Below are 12,423 nucleotides of genomic sequence, written 5' to 3' on the forward strand. Positions count from 1 at the left end.
ATTCCTATTCCCCTTGGTCATCCTGCATATCCCAAAGATCCTAATTACCCCTCATAAAACTGAGGCAAAGTATTTGTTAGATATTGGCCATGCCACATTATCCCTTAATCTCCACTCCATCCTCAGTGTTACGTCCCACTGCTTCTTTGTTTCTTCTTATCTAATAGCTATAGAACATTTACTACTGGTTTAATCCTTGCAAGTAAACTCCTACAGCTTCGGTCGTGTCCTCACTTTATCCCTGAACATATCGACATAATAAGTAACTTTCCACTTGCTGAGCCCTCGATACCACCCTGTAGCCCTTCTGCTTTTTTCTATATCACTTGAAAGCTTGCTCATCCAGCTTGGTCTAAAACCCTGCCTATGATTTTTGTCCTTCTTTGGAATGCAGGCTCTGATAGTTTCTGCAACTTTGACTTGAAGTAATTCCAGGCCTCCTCCATCTTAGAGCCACAAGTTCTTCATCCCAATTCACTTCCCTAACTAATTTCCTAAATTTTTTAAAGTTAGGCGCCTTTTGAAATCAAAACCCTAGTCACCTATCTGTTTTGTTATCATTCCATGTAGTTTGAACGGATTATCTCATGATCGCTTTGAATCAAGGCGTCCCTCCAACCATTTCTTCTATAATTCTTACACTCACCAAAACCAAATCTAAAATGGAATCCCTCTTGTTGGTTCAGCAACTACTTGGTAAGAAATCCATCAGCAGCGCATCCAGAAAATCTGAGCCTTATTATTTATCACTAGCATTTTTCCTTCCGTCTAATCTGGGAAGTTAAAGTCTCCCAGATACACACATTCCCATTTAGCATTTACTCATTCAAAACATTAAAGAAGCCTACCTATAATCAAATCAGATCCGCGTCCTGTACAACACCCAAACACTCCGGAGCTCTTGGCCATACATCCCAAAGCTCTCCTTATAGCACCACTGCCTGCGCCATCTGTTGATCGTCATAATCTCGTCAAACCTTTGTTGCCCTTCTCTAGGAACAGGCAGAATTCCACTGAAGATCACCTGAGCCTCAATTTCCTTGAGTGTCTTCCCCAGCCTGGCATAGTCTCCCTTGATACGTTCCAGTGAGAATCTAGCTGTATCATTTATTCCCAAATGAAGGACAATCAGTGGATTCTTTCCAGCTCCTATTAGGATCCTCTTCAGCCTCAGGTCCATATCCCATATCTTAGCACCCGGCAGACAGCACAACCTTCTGTTCTCTGGATCAACTCTGGTTACAGGCCTGCCTGTTCTTCTCAGTAAGGAGTCTCAATCACGTAGACCTGCCTTTACTGGTGATGGTGCAATTCTCCAGTCTATCCCCTGTTCCTCTGGCTGCAAGTCTTCTCGATTCCTATTCTCCCTTGCAATTCTCTGCAACCCATCCTGTATCTTCCTGGGGCTCATATTTGGTGTTATCTCCATTGATTCTTCCCCTCTTCCTACAGAACTAGCTGCTCTTCTCTTCTTCTTTGTCCTCCCACCTTCAGTGACCACCTGCTGTGCCCCTTCCTCATTTTCCAACTCCTCAAACCTGTTCCTGAGCTCTATTTCTCCTTCACTAGTCTGTCTTTTCCTCTGCCTGGTTCTCTTGGTCACATACTTCCACTGTCCACTTTCCTCACACAGCAGTCTCCCCTCAGAGTTCTTTGGTTCTGCTTCCATGTACAAGTCTGAGCTTTTCCCTTCAGCCTCCTCATGTCTTTGCTCCATCATCTGCTCAAACCCCCTTCAAAATTCAACCAGAGTTTCCACCTGCATCTCCAATCCTCAGATCTTTTATTCCATCAGCTCTATCAGGCGACACTTCATGCAGACAAAACTCTTTTCAAGTACCCCCTCCAGTATCATGTACATACCACAGATTCCAGTCATCTTCATTGTGTCTTCCACTGCTTGGGTAACTATCACTGCTGCCTCTGTATTTGTCATAGCCTTCCCACCTAAGTCCTGTTAGTCCAGGAAAAACAAACCAAACCAAAACACCACCACCTATAGCAAAACAAACCCCCAGAGAGCACCATAACACTGCCAGAACACCACACACTCCCTTCACTAGCCTGTCTGTTCCTCTGTCTGGTTCTCTTAGTCTTCCCCCCAAACTCCCCTTGCAAACTCCCACTCAAACTCCTCTGTTTACAGCTCTGTTTGCTCGCTCCTGTGCCACTGCACCTGTCTGTGACAGACTGGTGTGATGTGGTACTCCCACACACACACAAATCTCTAGCAAGGCTCATTTGTTGAGGAACATAGGTAACAATGGCTCACAGTTCTGGGCACCCCCAACATTACAGCTGCATTAACAATAATTTGGGGAAAGATGACCTTGGTTGAACTGACCAAGAGAAAAGTGCCTCCCCCCAAAAGGCAGTTCTACTCTCAAGTGTGTAATCACTGTTAAAAGCTCCTCACAGAGACATATAGAAGCAATTGTAACAGAAGTCACTGTTTATCATTGTGTTCGGTCATTAGTGTTGTTTTGTTTAATGTTTTCTTTTCCTTTCTTTAATAATAAAATACCCATGGTTAATAATTTGTGATTATTTTGCTGGGTCTCAATGAAGGGTGTCCTCCAAGGTATGTAAAAGAACCCCTGTGACTAAAATAGTGGGAGTCACGCTCCTGAATTGGCAATAAGAGAAACAATTAGTAAGAGCTGGCCTCCCATTTCTTGTTTCTCTGGACTAAATATTTTTAGTCAGTTTTTAAATAAAATTCCTTTGCATCCAACAATTTTAAATACCCCTTTCAATCCCCTAATAAGTTTTTTAAAGAACTCTTTCAAAATGGGAAGGACAAATGTGGACTATAATCTTGCCTGATCTTTTACTAATCACACTATAATTATTGTTCTGTTCAGCTAAGAGTTTACTACACTAAAAAAACAAAAACAAAACACCTCTAAATGGGAACCCATAAAACAAAATGGGTAAACAGGAAATTTTCATTTCCTTACTGATCATTCATCACATGATCTTAGATAGATATGGTTAATTATATGTGAACAGTGTTCCCTGTGTGTTCACTGCTCAGAACTACAAGTAATTTGAAGCCATAACTTCGAAACAACACTACAAATTAAAGTGGTATTTTACCACTTCAAGCAAATAGCAGGTATTTTAATCATTCACAGATGTCGCAACAATAGGAGCTTTTTGGAATTAAGAAAAAATCAATCAGTCTGAATCAAAGGTAGCCAATTGCATACATTTATTTACATAATCTTTGTCATGTTTTTAAGAGCCAGAAAAGGACATTCAGGACAACAGGGCTCCCTTTTTGTATTATCTGAATTCAGCTTACCTATGTTTTCACACTATGCCTCCATCTCCCAACATTTGGCCTACTTCTCCCTTAAAGGATGCTGTATTACAGTACTTTGTTTTTAGCAACCTCTTTTCTTTAATGCCCCTTCTCACCGCTCCAGTCCATTGTGCTCTGGGAGCTATGGACCTACAAAGACAATTTGCTGCACTCTTTCATAAACTGCACTTTGCAGTGCCCAGTACACACACAGCACCAGAGAAGAGCACAACTTCAGCCAGCTCAGCTGGTCTGCTGCTTTGTATTGCATACACCAGGCTGTAAAATGCAACAAAGAGGTGAGGGGCAGAGGGCACTCTGTACTGTGCACACACAACCAGGAGCATGGCACAAGAAGCACCACTTCTTCCCTCTATACTGGAGCTAGCCACAACTGTAGTCGTTGAGTATTGAGTGCATTAATTGTTCCCTGTGCTGATCCAGACCGCATCCTTCCTTCACAACAGCCTTCAAAAAACAGTGTAGGCTGCAGCCCTGAATGAGCACAGCTCCAGGTGGAACACGTCTGCTGAGAACCAAGTAGCTCTGGGAAACTCCACAGTACCCTTAGTACTGGTCTGTGCATATGGCAAAATCTGGCCCTTTGCAAGTTGCACTTTGCACATGTACTACATACACACAGTACTGCTGGCCAAAATGGATTGCATTACTATGGATGAGGAGACTCTTCACAGGTCAGCCTGGATCAAGGACTTAATTAAATGTGTCAACATGGAGGAAGGCAAACTATCTGTGACAAGAGGAAAAATGCCAAAAAATTTGACAGTCTGGGGCATCTTTCAAAAGTACCTTGGAAATGACAGGTTATTCATTTTACCATATATATATATATATATATATGAGACAGGGACATAAATCAAAACATCAAAGTGCAGCAAGAAATAAAACATGATGATGTAATAAACACAGACATCTTATTAGTATTAACAGTAAGACAAATGAAGCCAAGGATAGGTTACATGTATACTGAATGAAAAAAAGACTTATGAGGGAAAGAAATGCATCACATACCATCTCTGGCTGATGAAACTAAATAAAAGGAAGTTTAAAACAGATAAGTTTAAGTGCTGTTGCATGCTTGGATGCTCTGCAAGAACGAGGCCCACACACACTGTGAGTTATTTGGCTTTAATGAAGGTAAAGTGACACATCTGCAACGGGGACTCCAGGCATTGCTGTCACTTTGGCGGGGAACCCAGCACCGAAACTCAGCTCGGCCTGGGTCGGAGTCCAAAAGTGGGACCGGGAGCATACAGCTATATAGACACAATACAAAAGCAACTTATACATATACGAAAAGGGACTTCCCACAGGATATGTTCGCCCCTTGGCCAAAGGCCAGGGACTGTCCACGGGCGGTGTAAGCAAGTTATAACTGGCATGCCGTGTCCTACAATGACCGGTCACTTAGCAAGCAGGGGCTTTTCAAAAGGCTGCTGAGAAAGCGGAAATACCCTGGCTAGGCCGTAACACCGTCTTTCGCAGTCCCCTACAAGTGCTATTAATGCATAGTACATTATATATGCAAATACCAAAAGTTTACATGCATACATGAGCAGATAATTCCAGGTAGCCACTTTAAAGCATGGTCAAATCAGAGTTTCAGCTCATTTCCAGAAGTCAGACATCACTATGGATGTTAGGAAATAGCTATGAGAGTATTCTAAGCATTCATCTCATCCTCCAGCCAGGAATCACCACTGCAAAGCCTGCCTCCAACAAATAGACAGCAGACTACCCACTAGGAAGAAAAGCCCTGTGAAATGCCCTTATTCTCTCTCTCTCTCTCTCTCTCTCTCTCTGACAGAATCACAACCAAATTTGATTCTGAGGAGCAAGTTGTGTTTTAAGAATATAAGAACGGCCATGCTGGATCAGATCAAAGGTCCATCTACCCCGTATCCTGTCTTTCGACAGTGGCCAATGTCAGGTGCCCCAGAGGGAATGAACAGAACAGATAATCATCAAGCAATCCATTCCCTGTCACTCATTCCCAGCTTCTGGCAAACAGAGACTAGGGACACCATCTCTGTCCATCTTAATTAATAGCCATTGATGGACCTATCCTCCATGAATTTATCTAGTTCTTTTTTGAACCCTGTTATAGTCTTGGCCTTCACAACATCCTCTGGCAAAGAGTTCCACAGGTTGACTGTGTGTTGTGTGAAAAAATACTTCCTTTTGTTTGTTTTAAACCTGCTGCCTATTAATTTCATTTGGTGACCCCTAGTTCTTGTGTTATGAGAAGGAGTAAATAACACTTCCTTTTTTACTTTCTCCACACCAGTCATGATTTTATAGACCTCTATCATATCCCCCCTTAGTCATCTCTTTTCCAAGCTGAAAAGTCCCAGTCTTATTAATCTCTCCTCATATGGCAGCTGTTCCATACCCTAATCATTTTTGTTGCCCTTTTCTGAACCTTTTCCAATTCCAATATATTTTTTGAGATGGGGTGACCACATCTGCACACAGTATTCAAGATGTGGGCGTACCATGGATTTATATAGAGGCAATATGATTTTTTTCTGTCTTGTTCTCTATCCCTTTCTTAATGATTCCCGACATTCTGTTTGCTTTTTTGACTGTCGCTGCACATTGAATCAATATTTTTGGAGAACTGTCCACAATGACACCAAGATCTCTTTCTTGAGTGCTAACAGCTAATTTAGACCCCATCATTTTATATATATAGTTAGGATTATCTTTTCCAGTGTGCATTACTTTGCATTTATGAGCATTGAATTTCATCTGCCATTTTGTTGCCCAGTTTTGAGAGATCTCTTTGTAGCTCTTCACAGACTGCCTGGGATGTAACTATCTTGAATAGTTTTGGATCATCTGCAAATATTGCCATGTCACTCTTTACCCCTCTTTCCAGATCATTTATGAGTATGGTGAATAGGACTGGTCCCAGTACAAATCCCTAGGGTCTCACTTCTCACCTCTCGCCATTCTGAATAGTGACCATTTATTCCTACCCTTTGTTTCCTATCTTTTAACCAGTTACCAATCCAGAGGACCTTCCCTCTTATCTCATGACTGCATACATTGCTTAAGAGCCTTTGGTGAGGGACCTTGTCAAAGGCTTTCTGAAAATTTAAGTACACTATATCCATTGGATCCCTCTTGTCCATGTGCTTATTGAACCCCTCAAAGACTTCTAACAGATTGGTGAGGCATGTTTTTCCTTTACAAAAACCATGTTGACTCTTCCCCAAAAAATTATGTTCATCTACATGTCTGACAATTTTGCTCTTCACTATAGTTTCAACCAGTTTGCCTGGTACTGAAGTCAAGCTTACCGGCCTGTAATTACTGGGATCACCTCTGGAGCTCTTCTTAAAAAATTGCGTCATGTTACCTATCTTCCAGTCATTTGGTGCGGAAGCTGGTTAAAATAATAGGTTACAGACTATAGTTAGTAGTTCTGCAATTTAACATTTGAGCTCCTTCAGAACTCTTGGGTGGACTTTTTATTGTGTGTATCGTGGGGGATGGGGTGCATGCTGTTATTATTTAGCATTGTGTTATTAACTTGGGCAAATGCGTCTGCTTTGACAGAGGGCAGTGTTTATCCCCTGTATTATAAACATAGTTTTCCATACACACACCTCTACGAACACTAGTCCCAATGTCAGGGACTGAAATGAAGGAGACGGCACTCTCACAATTCTGTGGAGGTAACATGCCTCTGGGGAGCACTGGTTGCTCAGAGGAAGACTGGAACATTAATTACATAATTTTGTGAAGGTGAGCAATCCAATGAAGTTGAGTGAGATATGCAAAGATAGTATGGGCATTGGGCAGGAGAGGAATGGATGTGCTCCCTCTTTCAGCAGGGATTCAACCAATTTACCCTTGCAGACTCTCTAACCTTGAGCTCAAAGAACCTACAGATAAGGGCTCCTACACATTTCAGCCTATCATTTCATTTTGACTGTACTGTTCTTAGCATGACTCACAGAACTGTAATATAATAGACAGGATTGGATTTAGAGGCAGGTTAACCCAGGCAACTGCCTGGGGTGCTGGACTTGGGGGAGGGGGGGGCCTCGGGGTGCTGTTTTTGTTGTCAGCAACAAAAGGGAAAATAGAATGGTTGAAATAACATGTTTCAGGTATTCATTTTTCATAAACCTCCTAGAATGTTCTGGACCTTTGTAGAAACTTCCAGAGTTCTGAGAACTACATTTTCCTTAAACCTCCTAGAATATTGTCAGCCAAGTCCTCGCGGGTGTATAAGGGGCAGGATGTACCAGTCAGTCAGTCAGTAAGATATAAGAAAGAACTGATGTGAAGTAAGAGTCCATCTGTGAATCTTGTTTCATTGTGTAACTGTGAAAGTGTACTTGTGTTTTAAGACATAAAGAGTGTAAGTAGCAACTAATAAAGTACATATTTAACGAGACACCAGAGATATCTATTGAACCATTATCTATGCAATAATAGGAAAGAAATACTGTTACTTCTATTGTCATACTTAAATAATGTTTGAGGACAGTTCAATTTCTTGATGTTAGAAACTTTTTAATTTTAAAAATAACTGAAATGTAATCTGACATTCCTTAGAGAAAAATTTTTTTTTATTTGCTTATATATGGCATGAATAAAATACAGGTTTACAGAACTTAGCATGCAAATTTATTGTCTTATATGACAAGGATAAATCATTCATGCAAATCGTGCACCAAAGTTGTGAAATGAGCTACAATTGCAATAGAAAACAAGTTATTCAAAGTTTAACAAATGGGAGGGCACCTAAGATGCTCCCTGCCTGGGACACCATTTGATCTAGGTTGGGCCTGATAATAGACTCTTTTAATGAGGTTACGGACCATAAATTTCTTTGTTTCCATTGAGTCTGAAACCTAAAATTTGGTACATGCATCTTTTATAGACCACTTAATACAGGGAAAGGGGTGAGCAGAGGCCACATTTGACCCGTGACATCAGGGTCTGATGGGATTTCAATCACTCAAGACAATTCATTTTACTAAAGAGATTAACTTTCTTGCCTGACTGATCTGACTGAGTACTTAAAAAAACAAAACCAAACAACAAACAAAAAACTAAAGTTTATACTTTCTACTTGAAAGTGAGACAGATACAAGTCTCTTTCAAAGTAGCTTCCCAAATGCACCAGCACAATTATTAAGTATGGTGTTGAATTATCAGCACATGACCATTCAGTGACCTTGAAGTTGACTTCAGAGTCTCATTTCTCAAAACAATGTGAAACAAAATGCAAGATGTGGGAAGTTTTTGGATCAGGAGAGTGATTAAAGACTTAGTACTGCAAAGCTTATTCTGCTACAATTTCCAACTTTTTCTTTTTTGTTGTTATAATATAAAAGCAAACACTGGTGCTTTTGAAGAACAGTGTATTGACTGCTCTGGCATGGGTAGTTCTAATTTAATGATAATATGGTTCCATGATGTTCTAGAAGGACTGCTTCTAACAGTGCATTCTCCAGGCCAGCTCAGTGTTTCACCTCTACTGAGACTGTCGACAGCCCTTGTGGGCAGTGGTAGGGACTATGATCCAAATACCAATTTAGCTAGGAAATGGGTTGAACATAAAAGCCACACTCCAACAAGGTCTATGAATTGCTGTTTGATAACATTTAGTCACTACTGATCTGACAGCGGATCTCCACCAATGACCTGGAGGTGGCAATCTCTATATTATTATTGATCCCTTGATGAGCCATGAAGTCACTCCCTCTATAACCAGTATTTTCAATCCTAAAATGACATGCCGATTCACAGGATGATAAGCTGAAAAATGTGAGATTTTAAAACCTGAAGATGGAATAGGATCAACTGAATACTTTAGTAAATCCTCCAAGCAGTTTTGGTGTCCTCAATTCAAGAACATTGATAACTTAGAGAGAGAAGAGCCATAAGGATAATTCAAGGATAAGAAAACATGCCTTATAGTGATTGAGCTCCTTCAGTTTATCTATTTAGCTTAACAAAGAGAAGGTTATGGGGCTATTTGATCATAGTCTGTAAGTACCTACACAGGGAACAAACATTTAACGGTTGTCTCTTCAGTCTAGCAGAGAAGCTTGTAACAAGATGCAATGGCTGCAAGCTGAAGTTAGACAAATTCAGACTGGAAATAAGGACGTAAAAAAAAAAAAAAAAAAAAAAAAAAACACACACCACAGAGAGGGTAATTAACCATGGGAACAATTCATCAAGGGTTGTGGTGGATTGTCTATCACTGACAATTTTTAAATCAAGATTCGATGATTTTATAAGAATTATTTGGGGACGGTTCTATAGACAGTGTTATACAGAAGGCCAGACTAGAGGATCACAAGGGTCCTTCTGGCCTTGGAATCTACAAAAATGCCCGTTTCAATGTGCGTTGGGCCAAAAAAAAAAAAAAATGACTTTGGTTGCACCCATGCAACCCCTGCTAAAGTCTGTAGTGTTGCACAAATGTAACTATAGACAGATCATGCTCCATTATACTCAATTTACTCCAGAATCAAGGCTTATGAGTTGAGGGAGAGGGTCAATCTCAGGACCAGATCAAAAGCTCCCAGACCAACCCACAGCACAGGAAATCATATTGAACTTTGGGCAGCAGTTAAAGAGAGCCCTTTTTGATTGGGAGTAGGTCGTGGAAAAAGATTTACAGAATGGGAGCCACACCTGTAGCCCCACTCAGTACCTCATGGAATATTTCTACTAACTGGACTGCCAATGAGATCTATGGATCAGTTCAGTTTTCTAAAAGAAGGGAGGAAGGAAAAGAAGCTTGATAGTCCATATCTCCCTGCCAAGCTCTCACAGCTTCATGACTATTTTGGGTCCATTGGGATGCCCAGATGCAGCATAGCAGGACCTTCTGGAGAGTGCAGTGAGTGATCCAAAATAATCCAGTCCTACTGAAGAGCTTCCTACAGACCCTCAGACCCTGGGCTCCTGTACATAAAGACAGAAAGGAAAGATTGGGAACTTCTTTAAAGTCTTCACTGCAAAAGAGGAGACTAGGAAGGAAAGGGAAGGTGTTCCTGCAGTACTAGTCTCCAAAGGAGAGAATTCAGTTGAGGACCCTGGGGAAGTTGCTTACTACTGACATAAGGTAGTTTGGAATAGTCTTTCCTTTGTTTCAGGGTGAAGAACAAAATCTGAAAAGGGAAAATTGAAATGGGACTAGGATGCGCGGGGGGGGGGGGTGGAGAAAAGGGAGAGAAGAAAGGAAGGGGGGGGGTAGAATCTGTGAAAATGCCATTCTGAATTTCCAACTTCTTCCCCCAAATGTCTTGCTTCATTCACCATGAGCCACAGCTGAGATGCCCAGCTCTGTCATCCCTCACATCTGGCAAGAAAGGTGACCAGATGTCCCAATTTTATAGGGACAGTCAGGATAGTTGGGTCTTTGTCTTATATAGGTGCCTCTCACCCTTCCCTTCACCTCCCCCACGATTCTTCACACTTGCTGTCTGGTCACTCACTAGAGAAGAGGGCTGAGGTGTTCGCTGCACCACTCACTGGCGGGGCCCGTTCCCATATGGGTTGACATTTCCACACTCCACTTTTGCCAGTGTTACTCCTGATGTGAACTCTCCCCAGTGTGAGAGCTGCCGGGTCAGCCGCGTCACCCTAGACCAGCCCTTCCCTAAGGGACGGGGAGAAGAGGAAAATGAGGGACCCTGACTTACTAGACAGCAGCGGCTCAGCTCCGGGTACGGGACTATTTCCATTGTTCGGGGCCGGAGACCGGGCTCGCCCCTCGTGAGCGCTGATGACCCCCACCCCCAGCTCCACTACCCCCGGGCGAGCGGGGTCTGTAGTGTACCGCCATGGCCGCCCAGAGCAATGCAGTGAGTGGGGCCCTGGATTTTGCGCTACCCCTTCAGTGCAGCAGAAGCCGCTGGCTTCCTGACTCCAACTTCGGGGGGCGGCCCTGCCTGTGCACAGCCCCACCCCACGCGGGTACCTCAATGTCCACCGGGTCCCGGCTGAGCACGCGAGCCATGGTGTCACCCTCGGCCGCAGGGCTCCCGAGTGGGCAGAGCAGGGCTAGCGGCGGGCGGGCCCAGCACCGCCCCGGGGGCGGACTCCCGCCTCCGCTGGCTGGAGCCGCTGCCTCTCCCTCGTCCTGTAGCTGCGGCAGAGCAGGCCCTGTGCCGTATTGAGCAGTTAGCTGGTCAGTGAAACCAAGAGCGCCGCACAAGTGGCCCAAGCCAGGACAGGGAACGGGGGGCACAGAATCCACTTCGTGTCCGCTCCCGCAGGGTCCTACACTTGCAGCTAATGAGCGGGGTTGCTCGCTGGGAGTTAGTTTCCGGAGTTTCTAGTCCCGCAGCTACACGTGGGTTTATGTAAACAACTTTCGCCCGGGGTTATTCAGGCCTAATAAGGGCAGTTTTCCCTGCCACAGAGCAACAGAAACTTGCAGGTAGGTGCTGTGTCTTGAAATGAGCGCACAAGGTAATGGCTTGTAGTGGCCCATTGTCAGTGGTATTCAGGGCCAGGGCCCACATTTTGGCACCTGAGGTGGGGAGCTTAAATGACGCCTCCATGTCCCCTCGCTTGGGCCAAAACTTTAAAAGGTCTCAATGCTGCCTTCTTGCTGTTCTATTCCTCTCATGGTACTGCTTTGCTACCTACCCCAATAAAGGAGAACTAACAACTTAAAATGCATTGTTCAAAAATTTGAAATATCACCTAACTTTCAAATGTCCGAAGAGCAAATGTAACTTCTCTTGTCTGCATAAGTAAACGATTAGTCAAACAGATAAAAATGCCAAAGTGGTGCTTTCCATGCCTTCTTAGTTGCAAAGATTTGAACTGCTCCCTGCTGAAGGTCCACAGTCTGGGCCAGCTCATGCTCTATTGAAATGTGTGCAAGGCCAACCAGCCTCTCCTGTGTCATTGTGGAGCATAGATGTGTTTTTATTAACCAGCTTGGAGAAGCTGTGTTCTCCATTGGCAACTGTTACAGGAAGTGTTAGAAGTATGCACAGAGCAACAAAAGCATTCGGAAAGAGGGTGGTCGTCTTATTTGTGCACATGTATTCCAGAACAGCCTTTGGATTTGATCCTGCTGAAATGCATCTTGAAAAGGCTTT

The 12,423-nt window shown here is 43.1% G+C and overlaps 1 protein-coding gene across 3 annotated transcripts in view; it reads right to left on the bottom strand.

Moving 5' to 3' along the window:
- DPYD (dihydropyrimidine dehydrogenase) overlaps nt 1-11,402 on the bottom strand; it is a 594,472-nt gene extending 583,070 nt beyond the window's left edge. For 2 of the 3 annotated variants that reach the window (XM_075067809.1, XM_075067811.1), the window contains exons 1-2: nt 11,289-11,402; nt 4,340-4,357 (exon numbers count right to left, since the gene is read on the bottom strand). In XM_075067809.1, coding sequence (XP_074923910.1) covers nt 4,340-4,357; nt 11,289-11,327 — 57 coding nt within the window. In that variant the 5' untranslated portion in view covers nt 11,328-11,402. The remainder of the gene's footprint in view (nt 1-4,339; nt 4,358-11,288) is intronic. The other variant, XM_075067810.1, reaches the window with a different exon arrangement.
- Between the last annotated feature and the right edge of the window lie 1,021 nt (nt 11,403-12,423).

The sequence above is a fragment of the Chelonoidis abingdonii genome, chromosome 7 (genome assembly GCF_003597395.2).
Source record: "Chelonoidis abingdonii isolate Lonesome George chromosome 7, CheloAbing_2.0, whole genome shotgun sequence".
NCBI classification, from domain to species: Eukaryota; Metazoa; Chordata; order Testudines; family Testudinidae; genus Chelonoidis; species Chelonoidis abingdonii.